At 33.4% G+C, this 22,957-nt stretch overlaps 1 protein-coding gene across 2 annotated transcripts in view; it reads left to right on the top strand.

The window, feature by feature from the left end:
* The window catches only part of ASCC3 (activating signal cointegrator 1 complex subunit 3), a 349,769-nt gene that overhangs the window by 245,201 nt on the left and 81,611 nt on the right, over nt 1-22,957 (top strand). The window contains exons 31-35 of one of the 2 annotated variants that reach the window (XM_055329664.1): nt 6,865-7,002; nt 7,080-7,200; nt 8,336-8,468; nt 11,815-11,940; nt 20,622-20,799. In XM_055329664.1, coding sequence (XP_055185639.1) covers nt 6,865-7,002; nt 7,080-7,200; nt 8,336-8,468; nt 11,815-11,940; nt 20,622-20,625 — 522 coding nt within the window. In that variant the 3' untranslated portion in view covers nt 20,626-20,799. Of the gene's footprint in view, nt 1-6,864; nt 7,003-7,079; nt 7,201-8,335; nt 8,469-11,814; nt 11,941-20,621; nt 20,800-22,957 lie in introns of those variants that run through there. The other variant, XM_055329663.1, reaches the window with a different exon arrangement.

Genomic DNA, 22,957 nt, shown 5'->3' with positions numbered 1-22,957 from the left:
AACTTGGGAGCATCATCATAGAAGCAGCCTTTCCACCCAGGTAAGCACAGGAGACTCTGAGACAGTGTTTGGAGAACCAGAGGGCCAGGCTTTGAAAGGAACTCAAGGTAGAGCTTGGGTAGACAATGAGGAAGCCGGCAGAGAACACTGAACACTGAGAAGGTAATGTCAGTAAGGAAAGTCATAAAACATTGTAGACAAGAAGATTTTGTGAAGGAGAGAGGGCTTAACTACCTCAAATATTAATGGGAGTTGAGTGAGATGAGCCGAGAAACACCCATGGGATTTAGCACTCAGGCATCCTGAATGAACGAGCCAAGCAGCAACTCTGACCACTCATAATCACTACAAGTTCAAATTTGGTGGAGTTTCTACTAATGACTGTTTTCTTTCCTTTTTTTTTTTTTTAAGATTTTATTAATTTATTTAACACAGAGCACAAGCAGAGGCAGTGGGAGAGGAAGAAACAGGCTTCCCACTGAGCAGGGAGCCCAGCCCAATGCAGGGCTCAATCCCAAGATCCTGGGATCATGACCTGAGAAGGCAGATTTTTAACCTACTGAGCCCCCCAGGCACCCCTAATGACAGTTTTCTATAGTTCTTTTGATTCATTTGGTTTTTCATTCACCATATAAATTGACCTCTTCCTTATAGGTAAGAAGTTAGTACTAGGCTTTGAGAACGGACTCTGAAATTATTGAAAATCAGAAATTAAGTTGAGCTTAATAACCACATTTTCAACTTGAAAATCTGTTTTATTATCAAACCAAAACAGATTTAGCTTGCGATACAGAAGTCTCATCCCAAGTGCTTTCTATTTTGATCAGGCTACAGACCTCTTAATGACTGACCAGTAGAGAACTTATTAGACTAAGAATATTAAGTATCAAAACAGACATTATCCACAGATTTGCTGAGCATTGGACATTTGAATTTACTTGGTCCTCGTAGAATAGTTGTGTAATCCAAAGCAGCTACAAGATATGAAGTTTTTTTTTTATTTTGCCATAGTTGGTATCATGCATGTCTTAATGAAGAAAGAGGCAAAGGTCTTATGCTTAGTAATAATTGATATGTTTATGGAGTATAGTCCATTAAAGGCTTATATTATGTCATTTAATCATGAATTCTGGGAGGATTGTTCTTGTTATCCCAGTCTTACAGATACAAAAATTGAAACTTGAAAGAATTCAGTAATTTGCCCAATAAAATAAATGGAGTTCAGAAACTCCAGACCAAGCCAGCTGACTCAGAAACTTTGTTTTCTCACTCTGCCATACAGTAACTCTAATCTTTGACAACATACTGGCTAGAGAATATGGAAAAGTCACAGCACACATATGTGTTTTGATAAGGATGGGAACATACAGTAAAAACAGGAAAGTCAGTAGCTCCAATATCAAACACAGGCAACCAACAAGAACTATGCCGTCCTCAGTCATGAGTGGTGACATTTTAGTTTATAAAAAAGATACTTTTAGATACTCTTAATTTTTAGGCATAGGACTGGAAATACTCAAATACTAAAGAATAAATACATTTGTTAAACATCTTCATAGCTCCCCAGTTATGTGAGTGCAGTACATAGTTCATTATTTCAGATCCTACCTGTTTTTTTGCCCACAGTCTAAAACAGTAATGCCCAGACTTAAGCCAAATGAATAATTTCATTATTTTAAGTAGTTATTTTAAGTATATCACACTCGTGTGGTAATTAGAAGGTGGCATTGTGGTTGAGACCAGGGACTGGAGCCAGGCCTTCTGGGGTCAATACTGACTGCCCATTACAAGCTACATGACCTTGATGGAGTGTTCAGCCTCTGAGCCTTACCCTTTCATCTATAAAAAATAATAATAATCATCTATCCTTACAGGATTGTTGATAAGTATTAGGTGCAATAAGTTATTTAGTATACTTAGAATAAGCCTGGAATAGAGGTAAATGTACAATAACTGTTAACTGTTATTACCGTTACAGTATAGCAACATCAAATATGTTTTAAGTAGACAAGTTCTTTTTTTCTGAAATCTCTGTGGTTAAATTTGCTATTATTTTTATAATATTTTGCTTATGTTCCTCCACCAATTTAATTCATATTAATACAGTATTTGTTCCTTAAAATTCTGCTACCGTAGCAAATTAATTTTATAACGTCCTTTTCATCAGCTTCGTCTGCATGTTAAAAGCTTTGCAATAGATGGAAATAGTCTCCAAACATGTATTAGAATCTGAACTTTCCAAAAACAGAAATAAGCATAAAATGTATATTCCAGAATAAATATGAAGCACTGACTTGAATTACCTACCAGGAGCATAGTGAGTTAAATTAGAAATATTGATAAGGAACAATATTTAATATTTCACCCTACAACCCAGTTTTGAAATTGCTGTCATAGAATTAGGACAAACTAAGTAGCAAACAATGAAAATAGTATTGTTTATTTAGCAGACAGAGCAGAGATTTACACGTTATTGTTTAGATTTCATTTATATACTTAATTCACATGTAATCATATCCTTAATTATACATATAAATATATTTATGTATTAACAGTATGGTAAATCATTTTGAGGTGTCATTGGGGCTTCAGAGAAGACAACAAGGAATATATTATGACAAGTATTGGCAAAGATTAGAAACTTACTGTCTTTATTTAATTAATACTGTTTTAAAATTTCTTTTCCCTTAGTAGATCAGTAGAATGTTCAAAAGTGCTTCTTTAATTTTAGTTTTTTTCCCCTTCAGTCTATGGGGTTTATCATGCAGAAGTGTATTTTAAGAAATTAACCCTTGGTAATTATAAGGGAATGTTTTAACTTTAACATCTGTACCAGATGTGATATATTTAATTATCTTTATTTTTAAAAAGTCTTCATAACTTTCATTATTCTTCTGTATGCTGCATCTTTTATTGAGCATTTTAGACAATTGATAAGCATTATTCAGTGGCATATGGTCTGAGTCTGACGTGCTTTGAAAAGAGTACAGAGTTTTCTGATAATGAGGATTCTGTGAAAATGGGAAAACCAGCACAACAGATATGCTTTGAGAAAGTATGGGTTTTTAGCATCTTGAAACAATATATCACACTCAAAGGGACAGAATTGGGCTGTACAATCTGTTAGCTCATTCTTGTCCAATCTGGTCTCCTCCTTTCTTTTGGAGCCAGCATTGTCATCAACTCACTGAATTATATTCTGACTGGAATGTATTTCAGGCACAGAGTAATGTATCTACTTAAATGGAATCCTATATTTCTATAAAAGCTTTTTGAGTATAATAAATTTAAAATATAAAAAAAATTCTATTAAGTTAAAGTAATTGGTTCAACAGTTTACATATGTGCCTCCTCCCCCATTACCCTAAAAAAAAAAAAAGGCCACTACTTTGAGAAATATAGATCTTTTTCTTTTATTTATAATATTGAATAATTTTTTTATATAACTATCAGGTAGTCAGACATATTTCAAAGATGGTTAGAAAGTTACCTATACATTACAAATGTTGGTTGAATAGAAATAAATTGTGGAATTAAAACTTCCTCCATCAGTGTTTTAATTTTCATAATTATTCTTATTAAAATTCTGTAGCAGCCTTTCTTAACAAGAATTAAGCTGTAATGTCTTGAGATATCCATTGCATGTAGTAAGTGAACTTTTCTCCTAACCATATAGAACGGTACTATCTTTTGAAAACTTAAAAAGAATGTAATTCAAATATTTTTTGTGGATTTAATTCCCTCATGGAACCAGGGTTGAGAGTATTTACTCTGTAGTATTCAAGATCACTGGATCTTTTAATTTGAAATATACTGGGTTGTGTAAATGAATTGAGTGTTACATTAGAGCTTTATTATTTTAGGTAAAAGATTAAATGTGATAGTCTTTGTAAAGTGTTAAGCACAATGCCTGACACACAATAAGTACTCAGCAAATAATACGTATGACCAAATTTTAATCCTTCATTATCCTAAGTTTCTCAAAAATTTTGCTTGAATTACATCATGATCAGGATGAAACACTTTTAAGTATATAATCTAATCGGAAGTATATAGAATTTAATCAATAATTTATATTTTCAAATTTAAACAAGCTGTACTGGTAGTATGTTATGCTTAATGACTGAGTAACATTACTATAAATTTTGCTTTTTTATGATGTTCAAATAACTCAGAATTCATCCACAGTAACTATGTAATAAATGAAGTTGTTTTTTGTAATTGTCCTCATGAGGATTTTAGGTCTTTGCCATTTCAGATAGGCAAATAGTTCTTTAATGCATTGATTTATGTGAAAGTGGGGGCAGGGAGAATGAGAAACAGCTTTAGCCCTGATGGGAAAGGACAGGATATTAATGCCTCACCAAACCTCCTGCCATAGGATTCTTTAGCTCTCCTATAGTAAATGTTACATTTTGGGGGGTATGATCGGCATTGCCATGGAACACTATAAATTTTACAAGTTTGAAAGTTATACTGTTATTAAATTATAAAATTGAAAAAATAATCTCTGAAATTAATTGTCATGTAAGAATATCAGTACATTAATTCTTGATAGTTTAAATTGAAAATATTTATGCAGTGAACTGTTGAACAAAAAAATGGATAATAGGCTGTCACTTGAGAATGGCTAACATATAATTTATGAGACAAAACAAGCACCTTTCTTTATAGCAAACATTTGTAGTCAACTTACTTATCCTTTACTAATCTTAAAGGTAAAGTGGATTTGTATTAACGCACTTCCATATTCTTGCTTAACAGTTTATAAAATGAGTATTCGGGAATATCAGGTGACCATACTGTAATTGGGAAGCGTAACGAACTGTTTGTATACTATGTTCAATTCAGGGAAAGTTGATAACGTGTATACGGTTAAACTATTACTTTGTTTCTATGCAGTGGTTTTTATACATTAAGAAGTATTAAGAAGGCAAATTTCATCTTCCTATTTTTTTGGATTATTAGTGTAAAAACAACTTCTTCCTACATAAAAAAAAAATTGGAAAATTTCTCTGACCATTGAAAATACAATGAGTAAGAATGAAAGCAGTTGGAGTGCTTCATGTATGAGTATATCGTCTTAGGCATTTTTGCTAAACTGCAGCAGCCAGCTGAAGTTTTGTGAGATTTTTGTGAGCTGTTATTGGTTTCTTCACAACCAAGAAAGTAAATGTATTGCAAGTATATTTGTGTGTATTATAGGCAATTAATAGTGGAAGGAAAAAAGAGAAATGAGATCTGAAGACAGGATTGGTTTATACTATCTCAGTCTTCAGACATATAAAAATTATACATGTACCCATTTCGAAGTTTATCCTCCGCTGTTGTTCACTGTTAGAATATGGTAGTTAAGCTATAGATATAACTGAAAGGTCATTCTTTTAACTGATCATATATTCTCAAGCCTTTTGATCTCTACATTACTCCCCTCATGGAGTTCTCCAAAAAGAAGATCCCGATAGTGCATCTTGTGTCATCCTCTGTTTGAAGGACCAGTAGAGGTCCATCATTAAACAGAAAGAGAGGGGATCCCTGGGTGGCTCAGTGGTTTAGCACCTGCCTTTGGCCCAGGGCGTGATCCTAGAGTCCCGAGATCGAGTCCCACATCAGGCTCCCTGCATGGAGCCTGCTTCTCCCTCTGCCTATGTCTCTGCCTCTCTCTATGTGTGTCTCTAATGAATAAATAAATAAAATCTTTAAAATAAATAAATAAACAGAAAGAGATTAGGCTTTCTATTTAGTTTTTTACAGGAGTAAGTTTTATAAGAAAATAAGATTTGCTTCTGTTGCCATAAAATCTGTGTTGCATTAAGTATTTTCCATGTAGAATAGAAAGTGATAGAATATTCAGAGATAATATAAGATACAAGTTTCAGGAATTCTTTAGACATATGAAAACTTAATGAGCTAAACTGAGGCTGGAAATGAAATAACTGTACTACATAAATAGCTTAACAATACTCTAATAGATAAAGAACCATTACAAACCAATAAGAAAAAATACTATCATATCCACTTAAAAAATGAAAAGATAATTTACTAAAAAATGCTAGTAAATATGAAAAGTATTTAACTGCACTGTTGATCAAAGAAATGAGAAGTAAACAAAAATATACCAGTTGATTTTTTTAAATAGAGAAGCAGAGGCTCAGAGAGGTTATATGACTTGCCCTGGGTCATTAAGTTCAGTGAGAAAGCCTAAATTTGAGTAATTCCTGACTGTTCAGTGGAATTATGACTGATTTTTTTCCATGTTTTTAATTTTTTTGTCCATGTTTTGTCCATGTTTTTAAAATTTTTAGCACTGAGCCAAAAAGATGGAAGGTTTTTCTATTATAGAGATGAACAAGACACTGAAAAATTTTAGGCAACATTACATCCTTTTTAATAGTTGTTACTCACTTAAGAAGATATTGCCATTTATCCACAGATTTTTTTCCCTTGTTGTATGAGAATAAAATGGATGACATTAAACTTTAATTTATTTAGGATATACATTCTAACTATTCTTTTCAATTAATTCAACTTTAATCATAACTGTAGATAAGGTGTGTATATTTGTTTATGTAGTCTAAGAATCAAAAAACAAAATTAGTCAAATATAATCTTAGTCTGAAAAAAAATTTTTTTAAGATTTTATTCATTTATTCATGAGAGACACAAAGAGAGAGGCAGAGACATAGGCAGATGGAGAAGCAGGCTTCATGCAAGGAGCTCTATGTGGGACTCGATCCTGGGACCCCGGGATCATGCCCTAAGCCGAAGACAGATGCTCACCCGCTGAGCCACCCAGGAGTTCCTTAGTCTGAAAATTTTAAAGCTAATGAACCTACATCCTGTAATTGTGCTTTTTATTTGCAGATGGAGAACATCATTGGAACACTAAGAGATTCCAACCTGAAGCTGACACTTGCTTTTGGAATAGGAATGCATCATGCTGGACTACATGAGAGGGACCGAAAAACAGTAGAGGAGCTGTTTGTAAACTGCAAAGTTCAGGTATTTTATTTTTCATAAACAGATATATAAATGTAACTTAAAAGTTATGTTTTAGTTAAATTTATTTTATTTTCTAGGTTCTGATTGCTACAAGTACATTAGCATGGGGTGTAAACTTTCCAGCTCATTTAGTAATTATTAAGGGAACAGAATATTATGATGGAAAAACAAGACGTTATGTGGATTTTCCCATTACAGGTATTTTTTTTTTAATTTACAGATACATTAAGCTTCTATTTTAGCCTTAATCTGAATTTTCATGGATTGAATTGTAGAGATCGATCTCATTTGAACATATGATGAGGAAATTGTAAATTTTTGTTTCCAACACAAATACTGTTCAAAGTACTGAGCCGTTTTATTTACTTTTACTTACCTAATTTGTTAATAAATTTCAAAAGCATAACAAATGGTTTCAAATTCACAAAAAGATAAAGAGTACTGGTTAGCAGAAATTAGCAACTTTATAAATTATAGTTAAACATTATACTATTTAAATCTGTTTCACTAGAAATACTTCATGGCACTTCTAGAACCAAAGGGTTTGTTGCTATAATTTATCCATAAACATTTCTATTAACGTATTTTAAAACTTGATAAAAGCATTGTCAGTGAGTTCTGAAGAGGGAAATATACTGTGTGTATTTACACTCAGTGATTACATGTAAAATCTGTATTATTTCTAAATCATGTCTTACCTCAGAGATTGCTGCAGTATAAAAAAAAAAAAATTTATACCTAAGTCGGAAGAGGGTAAGGCCTAAATGAACTCATGGGGTCCATTCCTAGAGAAAAATAATCAAATGAATCTGCTGAAGAGATTTACCCATATATGTCTTACTTTTTCATGTTTAATTAAAATAGTAATAACTTTTTTTTTAGGATTTTATTTGAGAGAGAGCACACACACACACACACACACACACACACAGTTGGTGAGGCAAGGGAAAACGGAGAGAATCACAGAGAGACTCCATGCTAACCTTGGAGCCTAATGTGGGCCTCTGTCCCACTATCATGAAATCAACTGATCCACCTAGGGGCCCCTAGTAGTAACCCTTAAACAGCATTTTTAAGCATTTAACTGAAGGAACCTTATCATTCTTACTTTTCCAAACAGAAGAGAGTCCATTGTGGGGATTCAGTTTTCTATCATAATAAATCGATTAATTATTAGGGAACTCAACAGGAGATATCAGAGATAATATGTACACTCTGAATATATTCTATATTCTTTGTTATTTTGTTGTGTTGTCAAACCATGCTATAATCACTTAATATACCTTGTGCTACTTCCCACATTGTGAAATATCTCCTGTTCTCTTTTTTATAGATGTACTCCAGATGATGGGGCGTGCTGGGAGGCCTCAGTTTGATGACCAAGGCAAAGCTGTAATTCTGGTTCATGACATAAAGAAAGACTTTTACAAAAAATTTCTTTATGAACCTTTTCCAGTAGAGTCAAGGTAAATTTTGCTCTAAATTAACTTAAATGGATTCATGTCATAGCAAGTATTAATATTTATGTCATGATATTTGATTAGATAAAAAATCAGTAAAAGTTCTAGTTCAAAAGAATTATTTGAAATGAGACAATTATCACTAGAAGACAGAATTCAATTATAATTTCATTTTACAAAAACCTCTTAAAAGAAGCAGGTAGTTCAGGGTTGAATCACATGGACTCTGTAGCCAGGCAACCCAGGTTCATATTTGAGCTCTACTACTTACTTCCTTGATCTTCAGCAAGTCATTTGATTCCTCAGTGCACCTATTTGTAAAAGGAGATAATAGCAACACTAGCTATCTAATAGGTTACTTACAATGATCAAATGTGTAGTGTTTATAACACTCTATCATAGTAAGCATTTAGTAAAGTTTTCATGTGTGTTTTTGTACTATCATTAATAAAGAAATACCCAAAATAAAGGGACTTGTAATGAATAATTTAGGTTACTGGTTTATTTCAGCCCAGTAACTACCCCTTTGACAAAGGCTTCCCTCATTTTCTTAGCAGAATATAGCATTTCTCCCTCAGATTTATATATTTTTCATTTAAAACATTATCACTTACTATCTTTTATCATCTTTTTTGAATATACTGTATTCTAACAGTAAAAGATAACACATTTCTAATCGATAATGTAGTTATTGGAGTTCTTATTCTAAGTGCTAATGTTCATTTTTTTAAGTTTAGAAATACAAAAACATGGATGCAGTTAACACTGTGCTAAGAGAAAATTTATGTTCAGAGATATATATGTTATGTATTTATATAAGTATACATAGTAAGGCACATAATGTGTCTGAAAAGAAAGCATGAATAATGATCTAAGTATCCATCTCAAAAATTTGGCAAAAAAATAACAAATTGAACTCAAAAGAAAGGAGGAGAAAGATAAGAGCAAGAATCAAAGAATTGAAACCAAATATATATTAGAAAAGCATCAACAAAGTCAAAAGTTGATTCTTTGAAAAGAAGAATGAAATCAATGAATCTTTAAATCTGATCAAAAAAGAGAGAATGAACAAAATAATATTAAGAATGAAAAGTTCGCAAGCTTTAAAAAATATTATGAAAAACATCATGGAAATAATTTTAAAATTTAGATCAAATGATAAAATGAATTTTAAAAACTTAACAAACTGACATAAAAAGAAATAGAAAATCTAAATGGTCTGTTACTTATCAAAGCAATTGAATCTGAAATTTAAAATCTTTTCTCAAAGACATCTTCTGACTCACGTGCTTTACTAGTGAATTCTTCATAACATTAATGATGAAATAACATCAGTCTTAAATGAACTTTCCCTAATAGTAGAGAAAATAAGACTATTTGCCAATTTATTTAATAAGATCAGAGTAGCCTTGACACCAAAACCTTATAAGAAATATACCAAAAAGCAACATTAACAAACCTGTACGGGATATAGATATAGAAATCCTAAACAAAACATTAGCAAGGCAAATTATGTGTAATTTATTTCATAAATGTGAAGTTGATTTTTTATTTGAGAATAAATTACTATATGGAATATTACTCAGCCATCCAAAAATAATGAAATCTTGCCATTTGCAGTGACGCATTTGTAACTAGAGGATGTTATACTAAGCAAAATAACTCAAAGAAAGACAGTTATTACCTGATTTCATGCATATGTAGAATTTAAGAAACAAAAGAGAGGATTATAGAGGAAGAGAGGAAAAAATTAAAACAAGACAAAGTCAGAGAGGGAGACAAACCATAAGAGACTCTTAATCATTAAAAAAAGAGAGAGAGACTCTTAATCATAGGGAAACAAACAGAGGGTTGCTAGAGGGGAGGAGATGGAGTAACTGGGTGATGGACATTAAGGAGGGCACATGATGTAATGAGCTCTGGGTGTTATATAAGACTGATGAATCACTAAACTCCATCTCTGAAACCAATAATATATTACATGTTAATTAATTGAATTTAAATAAAATTTTAAAAAACAAAAACAAATTACTATAATTTACTACATTAGGAGAAAAATCATGTGATTATTTCATAGATTAAAAAAAAGAAGCATTTGAAAAAATTCCACACCCATCCATAATAAAAAACTCTTAGCAAATACGAATATAAGGAAATGTCCTTAATCAAGAGTAAATCCACTGTAAACATCATAGTTAATTATGAAATAATGAAAGTTTTCCCTTTGAGATAGGGAATGATACAGGAGTATTGTTCTCCCCACTTCCAATAAGCATTGTGCTAGAAGCCCAAACCACTGCAATAAGGTAAGGAACAAATAAGAGCCAGAATATCCTTTTGAACAATGGTAGTGACTAAATAGCATTAAAGGAAGGCTTCTGGAGAACTAGTGATATTTGATCTTAGTGTTGGTTACGTAGGTCTCTTCACATTGTGAAAATTTCTTGAGTTATATATGCATGATTTATGTAATTTTCTATATGTATATTTCAGTAGTTAACTAAAAATGTTAATTTTATACCTTAATATGACTATTATTAATATTTACCTGTCACAGAGTATTCCATAGTTTATATATTAACTTTTTATTAACGGACCTTTTGAAAGTTTCCTATTTTTTTCTTCTTACATATAATGTTATATATATATATATATATATATATATATATAAAGTGAAACTGCTGGGTCATAGTAATCATTCAAATAGGTAATATAAGTTGCTCTCTCAATTGACGATCTAGATTTATGCTCTGCTACTGGTGAATTGAGAGTAATATAGAAACTTGTGTTGTTTTTTTTAATCTCTCAATCTTTTTGCCATTTTCTCATGTTCTTAAAACATCCTTTGAAAAACCATTTTTAATACCTGCATATTGTCACCCATGTATCATAATTTATTTAGCCTTTTGTTGTTGTTGGACACTGCTTCCTTTTTTTGCATTTTACATAATAAACTAAAATGAACGTTATACTATGCTATTCTTTGTACACATCTGATCATCTTTGTATACCTTACAGCATCTGGTACAATTAAATTTCATATGACTAGGAACTTAACATTCACTGAGTAAATGAAAGGAATATATATCTTTACTCTCTCCTGTCATCCCTTTCTTGCCAACTCTCTCTTCATTGGCCTCAATATTATTCCATACTAACTCTAGTATCCCATAAGTATACTCTTCCCTACTCTGTAAATTATATCTTCTGTTGCCCACTCTTAACCTTTCTCCTCCTAGCTCTCATCTTCTCCTGAAAGTTACTGGCCCCCTTCCATCAGTCTGCTATGTGAGATAAAATGTGTTTCGTTTAATGTTCATATATGTTTCCCATTTCTTGTTCACTAATGTAGCTTATTGGGAGTGCTCTCTGACCATTTAAATGCGGAGATTGCTGGTGGTACAATTACATCTAAGCAAGATGCAATGGATTATATCACCTGGACCTACTTTTTCCGACGTCTTATCATGAACCCCAGGTAAGTACTGGGCAACTGTATATCATGCTGTTTTGCACAGAAAGAAATTATATTTGAAAGTAATAATCCCTAAATTTCAGTACATAACAAAAAAGTCAGAACTTTGGGCATTCTAGGCATATGAATTTTCTGAGAGAATCACATGATATCTCTGATATCACACTATATTATATTTGAAAATGAATAATGGTATGCATTATTACTTAGCTTATTTTAGTTAACTTAGGATATCCTTGAGGAGTTTGCTCTGTAGTTAGGGAGACAGGACGCCTGAATTCATTAAGAAATGTGCTAAACTAAATGGTAGCTACTGCCTTAGGAACAGTTGGAATTTAAAGATGAGTGAGGCTTGTGAAGTTGTAGAGGGAAGACTTTTTGAGGTATTTGTAATGGTTAATAGGGATGCTGCTGGAAGAGATAAAATTAGGAGAGTTGCAGTAGAGTGTCTTTTACTTTCAGGCAGTTTAGAAGATCTTCATTCAGCACCTATTTGTCAATCGTTATATAGATTTTGAGGGTAAAAATTAGTGTACATTATCCCCGATCTTCAATGGCTGATCTTTTAATGTGGGTAAAGCTGTATAAATGATTACAGTATAAATCATAAGTGCTGTGATAGAACTGTATTAAGCCTAAGAAAGTAAAATCTTCACAGAGAGATAATACTTCTACGAATTTTGAATCTGGAACAGGAGTAGAAAAGGTAAGAGGCCCAGAAATACTGTATAGGCATAGGCCCTCATGGCTTGAAAGGACATTTGTAGAGTGCCAAGAAGTTTGATGTGGCCAGAGCTTGTCTTGAGTAGAAAGTGGTCCAAGTACCAGAGTAAATGGCCCATATGTCATGCTTAGGAGTTTACATCTGATCCTATTGGCAGCGGTGAGTTTTTAAACATGGTTTAACATTCCCCAAATTAAGTTTGGTGTGTTTTTTTTGTTTGTTTGTTTTGTTTTTTTTAAGTTTGGTTTTGTTTCAGTCCTTATGACACTGTGGTAGGGAATGAGCTGGACTGAGGACACATTTAAAGCAGGAAGACCAGTTAAGAAACTGTTTAAGAAAGGTGAATAGTACCTTAACAGTTGCAGAAGGAATGGAAGGAGGGCCAGAGATGGGGAACATTGCTGATATATTAGGAAATCTCAAGGCATTGTAAGGTCTTAAACAGAGAGATCATGATGCAAATGTCATTACTAAATCTTACCTGTTGGTACCTTAAGAAATTTGTTTCTTATTTCAGCCAACATTTGCACTCACATAGATAGGAATTTGAAAATATGGTGACATTTTTCTGTTTCCTCAACTCTGAGGGCCTCTGGATTAGATACAAGATAGTCGTTTGGAAATTTGACTTCAGGATTAGTGAGGTAGTCATCCAAGACTGCGACTTTACCATAGTAAATAGATCTCAAGATTAGAATTGTGGACGGGTATACTAGGATACACTTTACATGTACTCTGGTCCAACCTTCTTGTCTGATACTGAAGAAAGGGAGATTGGAATCTTCAAGTGCCTTGCTCTGGATCCCAAAACTACTTTGACATAAAGCCAGGACTTAACATAAGTTTTCTGACTCAAGTCTTTTTTTAGAGGAACAAGTGGGTTGGGTGTATAACTATAGATGTATTTCTTGTTCTTACATCAAAAAGATAGAAGCAATTAATATGGTGGAGTGAGATTTGAACATGGAATCAGAACACTAATTCCTATTTAGCACTACCCTTTACTAACTGTTTAACTTGGAGTAACTTCACCTCTCAGCTTCCCTTTCTTCATGTAAAAGGCGAGTAATAGCCTACCTCCCTCACGGGATCATGTTAAAAACCAAATACATGCGTTAAAGTCTGAGTTTTGTATTAATTATGAAGAACATAATTAATGTTGATTGGTAGGCTGTTATTCCTGTACTGCCTTTCAGTTGCTTTACTGGTCATACCACCCTGAAGAATCTAGCTTAGAGACTAAAAACCTAATTATTTGTCAGCTTTTCTGACTAGCAAACAGAATAATTCTCTGCATTCTTTAAACTGGTTCAAATTGGGTTCAAATTTAAATTAAGTTCCTTTGCAAATTAGAGTTCTTTCCTGAATCTACAGATACACTGAACTTTTTGAGTGTGTCTACTTTTCTTAAACTTAAAAAAAAAGCAAATTTTAACTTCCAATGAGAAACAATTTGAGACTTTAAAAAAAATTACAAAATAATACAAATACTGTATATCCTGTACCCAGCTTCCTCAAATGTTAACATCTTACATGACCATAGGCACAGTTATCCAAACCAGAAAATTAACATTTAGGTAATACTAGTACCTAATCTACAAACTTTATTCAGATTTTGTCAGTTGTCCCACTCATGTCCTTTTCTGTCCAGGATCCAATTTAGTATCCTGCATTGCATTTAGCTCTGTCTCCTTAATTCATGCTAATGTGTGACACTTCTTCAGTATTTGTCTACTAGAATCTTGACATGTTAGAAAAATACTGGCCAGGTGTTTTGCAGATTGTTCTTCAGTTTGGGTGTGACAGAAGTTTTCTCATCCCTAAATTTAAGTTTTGCCTTTTTTGGAAAGAATACTATACAAGTGATGTTGTGCTCTTCTTAGTGCATAACAGAGAGCTGCCCTCTATATTTAAAATATCACCTGAGGGATCCCTGGGTGGCGCAGCGGTTTGGTGCCTGCCTTTGGCCCAGGGCGCGATCCTGGAGACCCGGGATCGAATCCCACGTCGGGCTCCCGGTGCATGGAGCCTGCTTCTCCCTCTGCCTGTGTCTCTGCCTTTCTCTCTCTCTCTGTGTGACTATCATAAATAAATAAAAATTTAAAAAAAAATATATCACCTGAAAAAAATAAAATAAAATATCACCTGAATGTGAAAGGCCCCAAAATACACTATTCCTCTTTGCTCTCTATCAAGTTAACAGTCTTTTCTCCAGCTGCCTGCTGAATGGTACCACATAAACTTCCCAACATTATTCCAAACCCACTGTGTCTAAAACTGAACTCATCATACATCAGTAGCTTCCTGTAATCTTTTTCACTTTTGTTAATATTATCACTCTGCATCAGTTTACATTGACATCAAACTTCAAATTTGCTTTTATTTTTTTCTTCTCCCACTTTCTTAATTCTTCAACTGCTTAGCCTACTTTTAGTCTGTCCCCAGTGTAGCCTAATTTGCCAACTGTCAGTACTGATCAGAAATTAAATATAATATATTAGAGATAGGAACTAAATAAGGTGTAATTAGTAGACGTAAAATGCGTTAAGTCTTCAAATGAGTGAGTAGGAGACTGTCCAGTGTTATATTTAACCATGAGAGTGAGATGAGCCAAAAGCACAGTTGAAGATACTGGTGAGAATAGGGGTCCTACCAAGAGGGAACTGGAATAGGCATCACTCTGTCGCTCTGGTTGCAAACTACATTCTATTCAATACTGATATGAGAAAAATCCACATGCAACTCTAATAAACAGTATTAATTAGTGACAGAACAAGTAGTTTGGGGGAGGTTAGCACAGTGGACAAAAACAAAATCTTGAGAGCATGCACTTGGTTTATAACTTAAAGAAATTATATTGAGCCTCTGTGCCAGGAGACTTCTTGGGTATTGACAGTTTAGGTTATATCCTGCTCATATGATTGTAGTCCATGTAAATACTGACTGTTCTGTAGTTCACATTACCTCACCTACTTTTACCCAATGGCCATCTGTGGTAGGGGGAAATTCTAGCAATGGAGTCCAAAGATACATTAGCTTAAGGCACTTGGTTATTGTGGCAGCTATTTTCCTGCCCTCTTGCTGCCCCAAATAAAATCTAGATATCCCCCAACTAACACCACCAAAGCGAGACATTATCCCGTACCATCCCTAGGTAAGGGGTTCCTCTCACTTTCATGCTTTTGCTGTCACTCTTTGGCCTGCCTACAGTGCCCTTTCCAGCCTTTTAGCCATCTAAGTTCTAACAGTCTTAAAAGTCTATTCATATATTGATAAATGTATTAAGTTAATTTTCAGGAGGTGATGGTCTAATTTGCTCTCAACTATTCTCATCAAAGCTGCTAGTTTCTTTAAAGTAATCACCTGAACATATTTTGAGATACCAAGACTGTCATTATTATCCTCAAGTAGAAACCTGTGCCCAGAGCTATTGCCATGTGAATTAATCAGTCCAGAATAGGTATAGCAATAAATTTCTTTGAAGGACTATGATACATTTTTCACAGAGAGAGAATAAGCAATCCTAAAAATTTGTGTGGAATCACAAAAGACCTCAAATAGCCATAGCAGAACTGAAAACAAAGCTGGAGGCATCACACTTCCTAATTTTAAACTATATTACAAAGCTAGAGTAATCAAAATAGTATGGTATTGGCATAAAAACAGACATGTAGAGCAATGGAACAGAACAGACAGCCCAATAATAAGCCCACACATATATGTTCAGTTTACTCAAAGGAACCAAGAATAAAAAAAAAAAAAGGAACCAAGAATATGTGATAAAGAAAGGATAATCTCTTTAATAAATGACATTGGGAAAGCTGGATATTCACATGCCAAAGAATAAAACTGCACCCATATATTTTACTGTGCACAAAAATCAGCTTAAAAGACTTGAAAGTAAAACCTGAAACCATAAAACTGCTAAAAGACATAGAAGATAATGCCCTTGATATTGGTCTTAGTGATTTTTTAGACTTTACACTGAAAGCAAAGGCAATAAAAGCAAAAATAAACAAGAAGGACTACATCAAACTAAAATGCTTCTACACAGTAAAGGAAACTAGTAAAATGACCTACTAAATGTGAGAAAATATTTACAAATATATATCTGATTAGAGGCTAATATCCAAAATATATAAGGAATTCATACAACTCAATAGAAAAATAACCATCTGAGTTAAAAATGAGCTAAGGATTTGAAGATATTTTTATAAAGAAGACATACAGATGGTCAGTAGGTACATGAAAAGGTGTTCAATGTCACTAATCTCCAGGGAAATCAAAATCAAAACCAGGCTAAGATGTCATCTTACACCTTTAGGATGACTATTATCAAAAAGATAGGAAATCAGTGTTTGTGAAGATGTGGAGAAAGGGGAACCCTTGTGCGCTATTGGTTGAGAATGATAATTGGTTCAGCCACTATGGAAAACAATATGAAGGTCCCACTAAAACTGAGAAATAGAACTACCACATGATCCAGCAATTTTACTGCTGGGTATTTATCCAAAGAATGTGAAATCATTATGTCAAAAAGATATCTGCACTCCCATGTTCATTGCAGTACTATTTACAATAGCTAACACATAGAAACAACCAAAGTGTCCATCAGTGGAGCAACAGATAAAGACCTGATTGATACACAAACACACACACACACACACACACACTGAAATATTATTCACCCAAAAAAAAGAAGAAGGAGGGGGAGGAGGAGGAGGAGATCCATCTTGTCATTTTCAACAATATGGATGGACCTGGAGGGCATTAATGCTAATAAGTTAAATAAGTCAAGCAGAGAAAGAGAGATACTGTATGTTGTCACTTATATGTGGATTTTACCAACAACAGCAAAAAACTCATAAATACAGAAAACAGATCAGTGGGTAGGATGGGCATAATGGGTGAAGGAGGTCAAAAAGTACAAACTTGCAGTTATAAGATAAATAATCCTGGGAATCTAATGTATAGCATGATGATTATAGTCGATACTGTATTATATATTTGAAAGTTGATGAAAGAATAGAGCTTAAAAGTTCTCATCACAAGAAAAAAGTTTATAACAATGTAAGGTGATTGTTGTTGACTAGACAAATGTGGTAATCATTTCACAATGTAAACACAAATCATTGTTACATGTCAATTATGTCTCAAATGGGCAGGAAAAAGCTATGATCAGCAACTGTGTTAGGTTCTGTTGGAAAGCAGTAGCAACATAATAGTCTCAAGTCTCAAAAATCATAGAATTGCCTTAAAATGGTGAGGTAGAAGCATTTAAAAAACAATCTATATTCTTTAATTCAGTGAACATTTATTTAGTGCCTTCTATGTGTCAGGTACTATTCTAGACATTTTAAAGATATAATAGTAAATAAAAAACTTTCTCCTTTCATGGCACTTTTATTCTTTTCGCAGAGATAATGAGTTTAAAAATCATGCTGATACGAATCATAACTCCAATGAAATCACCTCACACCTGTCAGAATAGCTAAAATTAACAACACAGGAAAGAACAGATGTTGGTGTGGATTTAGAGAAAGAGAAACCCTCTTACACTGTTGGTGGGGATGCAGACTGGTGCATCCACTCTAGAAAACAGTATGGAGATTCCTCAATAAAGTTAAAAATAGAATTAACCAATAATCCAGCAATTGCACTACAATGTTACAACATATTTACCCAAAGGATGCAAAAATACAGATTTGAAGGGGTACGTGCACCCTGATGTTTATAGCAGTGTTATCATCAATAACCATATTATAGAAAGAACCCAAGTGTCTATCAACTGATGATAAAGAAGTGGTATGTGTATATATGTGTATACACGTGCACATGCATACACATTGGAATATTACTTAGCCATCAAAAGTTCTGTACCTAAAACTAATATTACAGTGTTTGTTAACTAACTGGAATTTAAATAAAAACTTGATAAGTCAATCGGAGAAGGACAAACAGTGTATGTTCTCATTCATTTGGGGAATATGAATAATAGTGAAAGGGAATATAAGGGAAGGGAGAAGAAGTGTGTGGGAAATATCAGAAAGGGAGACAGAACATAGAGACTCCTAACTCTGGGAAACAAACTGGGGGTGGTGGAAGAGGGGGAGGACGGGGGGTGGGGGTGAATGGGTGACGGGCACTTAGGGGGACACTTGACGGGATGAGCACTGGGTGTTATTCTATATGTTGGTAAATTGAACACCAATAAAAATTAATTTATTAAAAAATAAATAAATAAATAAATAAATAAATAAATAAATAAATAAATAAATAAATAAATACTTGAAAAAGAAAAAAATATGTTAGAAGGTTTGAGTGCTTTGAAAAAAAGAACACAGTACTGAAGACCAAGATGCCAAGAGGCTGGAGTGGGAGGATTATTGTATTAAAAACGGAGTCAGAGTGGGCCTAATTAAAGGTGCTGAAGAGGGGAATTAGAAGATACTAGTATTCATACGTTACAAACTTCCAGTTATAGGATAAATGCTATAATCTACAGCATAGTGATTATAGTTAATAATACTGTTACTGTTTTTTTAAAAAAAAGAGGTACTGACTTTTGAACAAAGAGTTAAAGGCATGAGAAATTTGACCACATGAATAGCTAAGGGAAACATTTCAGACCAAGAGAACAGGAGAGGTTCTAAGAAACCTATGTCTGGTGTATTCAAGGCCTGGAAAGGAGAAGTTGTAGGTGATGCAGAATGAAAGGGGTAGACAGTAGCAGGAGATGAGGGACATGGAGTTAGGTGGTAGTACCAGTCATGGTACTCTCCGGTACCTGAGAGACTATGGTAAGACTTTGACTTTCATTATTAGTGATATAAGAACCATTGTGAGGGTTTGAGTAGAGAACTGATAGCATCTATTTGTAATAAAAGTCTGGCCAATTATAATCATAAATGTTAAAAATAATTTAAACTTAGCTGTTGAAAGACACATTCTCATACTGAATTATTTTAAATCCAGCTACACATGATTTGCAAGAAACATCAAAGTGATATAGAAAAGTTGAAAGTTAAGGATTGAAAGAAGATATGAAGAACAATAACAAAGAGAAAGCAGTTGCAGAATTAAAATCAGACAAGATGAAATTCAAGGCAAAGAAAGACTACAAAAGGCAAAGAAGAATAGTTCATATTGGTAGCAGGCACAATCACAAAATAGTTATAGTAGTTTCCAAATTTTTAGGTAACTAAACATAGCATCAAAATATATAAAGCAAAAACTGATAGAAATTCAAAATGTTAACTAAATTACAATCATGTTGAGAGATTTGAATACATCTTTGTTGAAAATCAGCATGGTAAAGAGATATTTTACCTTGTAAATACAGGGTTTGAATAACAGTATCTTTGAATATGTGTATATCTTTGTATTTCTTGCCCCCAAAAGAATAAGCCTATTTGCAAACACTCATCAAAATTTATTTATTAAAAATGTACCATATTCTAGACACGAAGAACAACTCAGTGTATTTCAAAACATAGAGATCATAAGGCTACATTCCCAGTATATATAACGCAGTAATACCAGAAAGAAACAAGAAAAAGGATGGCAAAGGCAATCTCCTTGTTTGAGATTTAACTATTCTTATTCTAGTGGAAGGTGAAAATTTATTTTAAATTTTATGTAGACTAGAGCTATAAAAAAAATAGTGTAATATAACAAAGCCAATGAATTTCAGTCAAAGCACAATCCCAACAAGTATTCATATCTTTAGAGTATCTACAAGATTCCATGAATCCTGGGAAACAAAATAAGCATCCATCTCTAGGAAGTAGATGAACATTAACAAAAACAAAACTTAAATATGAAAAAGGAATTTATAAAAGTAAAATTGAAATTAATAAAGTGAAAAACAACATACACTAATGTTATTTATTGCCTACTACATTTGAGTTACAGTTTTAAGAGCCTAACTCTTAGTATTACTCTGATCCCCATTTTATAGATGAAGGAACTGAAGCACAGGGAGATTGAGCATCACACAGCTCCTGAGTGGCAGAGACAGCACTGGAATTCAGGCACTCTGGCTCCAAGGGCCACAGTCTTCCCTCACCAGGCTCACTATCGGGTCTAGAGCCCAAATATCCACAGTCCCTCTCCACTTCTCCTTCCAGTGCTATGCTGGTAAATGTGTTCTTTATGGAAACCATACCATACAAATTTTGAATGTGTAACACTTTTGTTCATCTGATGCAAAAAAAAAAAATCAATTTTAATATCTATACCTTTACATCTGGAATAAAATGAGAACATGTGCCTAATACAATTTTAATGATTTATGTATTTTATTTAGCCTGCCATAGTGACGCTCTACAATTTTCTTTCTGATTGGCCCTTGATTATATCTTTTTATTATTGTCTGTGTTAAAATCACCCTTTCCATCTGGAAGCAAAGATAAAGGCACAAGATTCAGGAAATTGGCAAATTTTTCCTACTTGTTTTTAGATCTTTTTAGAAGTTTTAAGGAAGCTAAAATCATTGTCCCAAATGAGTGGCTTATATTATGTGTAATTTTAATTTATCCTTAATATTCCCTATTATTTAGTGTTGTTTTTTGGGTTGTATGGGAGAGATGTGTGTGCTACAAGTAGAAATTGAGGTTTATTTAAAATAGAAAAGGCAAAAACCATTTTCAAAATACCATCATACATAGATAATAAATATGATCCAATTCTCCAGCCACCTTCATTTAATCATACTACTGTAAAGTACCCCCACCACATCACCACCAAAAGTAGAACTTATGTTGACAAAGATCCTGCCGCTGCCCCTGGATTGTTGTCTACATGTGCGCGTGATATGTATGTATATGCAAATATATGCACATGCATATAAAGATAGATTTTATATGTATAAACATATATATAGACACACATTACATTAATGTGTTCAAATGTATATAAAAACATGTACTGGTCCATCATGAAATGTAATATATTCCAAATTGAGTTCTGGATTCAATTTGTATGTTCAATTTTACTCTCTATTTTCCCCGAGAAAGCTTTTAAACATTTCTGGGACAAAAAATGTTGTGGTAGTTTCAGCTGTCCCTGCAACCACTTTCATTATTTGTGTCATTATTACTGCTGCATAATCTGAACATAAAAAAACATGGTGCTGTAACAAATGACTTCCCAGTACTGACAGTTATAGCTGCAGCATTTCAAGACTGATGAAAAATTTCCCAGCAAGATCTCTGGCCAGGTTTACAATAACTAAACAGGAAATGGCTGCCACTATTCACATTAAATCCAGACTGTTTGGTGTAACTTTATCTATGTTTTCGATTATAATAAAATCTCTTTCATTCTCAACCAGCAAAATTTCATCCTTATTAAGGTTGGAAAAAGATAATTTGAGGCTTCATGTGAGGTATTCCTGTTTGTCCTTTGATAAGATCTTTCAAAAGATATGTTTTTTAAGTTGTTTTACTTTTGGATTGTTTAAATTTAATGAACTTTGTAAATTTTTATGAGAGGGAGAGGTTTGTTATGACTTTTTCCCAATGGACTGCTAATAGAAGTTAGCTTGTCTAGCCCATGTGCTAGATGCTGTCAGTATCAAACTGCCTTTGACTTTCACACCTCCCAGGGGACTAGTAATTGTTGTGTTCAAACAGCCTGTAATTGTGATCCCGCTGGCTTTCTCAGTACGCTTCTGGCTATTAGAATCATTAAACAACTCAGCACCTGTTAACAGCATTGTAAATATTCAACCCTGCTTGTGTGCAGGTTGAGTCCAATATAGAGAAATCTTACAGAGCTCAGCCTCATAAATTAGAGCTTCTGACAAGTCAATTATTGTGAAACTGGGTTTCTCTGTGAAATAAATGAAATAGCATGCTGACAAAAAGGTAGGCTGTCTGTTTATGGCAGAGAGAAGATAATGACTTGATGATCCAATGCAGTGAACATGAAACTACATTGTATCCTTTAGCTATAATTAAGCAGTTGTGTAATATTTCTGTTTTAATAACCAAGTAAATTATAAATTTTGTACTGTGGAGAGTGCACCATGAAAACAGACCTTTTTACTTAGCCGTTGCTTGCTTTTTCAAGTTAATAAAGTGATTATTGAAATCAATGATATATAATGTTTTAAGCTAAATGCTTATAATTATTTAGGCTAGAAATTACCCAGTGACTGAAAAGTTCGCGCAGTAGAAGCAAAGGCCATATAATGCTAATGAAGATCATGTAAATATAAACTCCATTGTTTATTCACAGAAAAGTGTCAGAATATATTATCTCTCAAAATTTTATGTGAGCTAAACAATAATT

The sequence above is a fragment of the Nyctereutes procyonoides genome, unplaced genomic scaffold, assembly GCF_905146905.1.
Source record: "Nyctereutes procyonoides isolate TBG_1078 unplaced genomic scaffold, NYPRO_anot_genome, whole genome shotgun sequence".
Classification (NCBI taxonomy): Eukaryota; Metazoa; Chordata; class Mammalia; order Carnivora; family Canidae; genus Nyctereutes; species Nyctereutes procyonoides.
The sequence above is the reverse complement of the archived record's forward strand: the minus strand, read 5'-3'. Positions and strand labels throughout refer to the sequence as shown.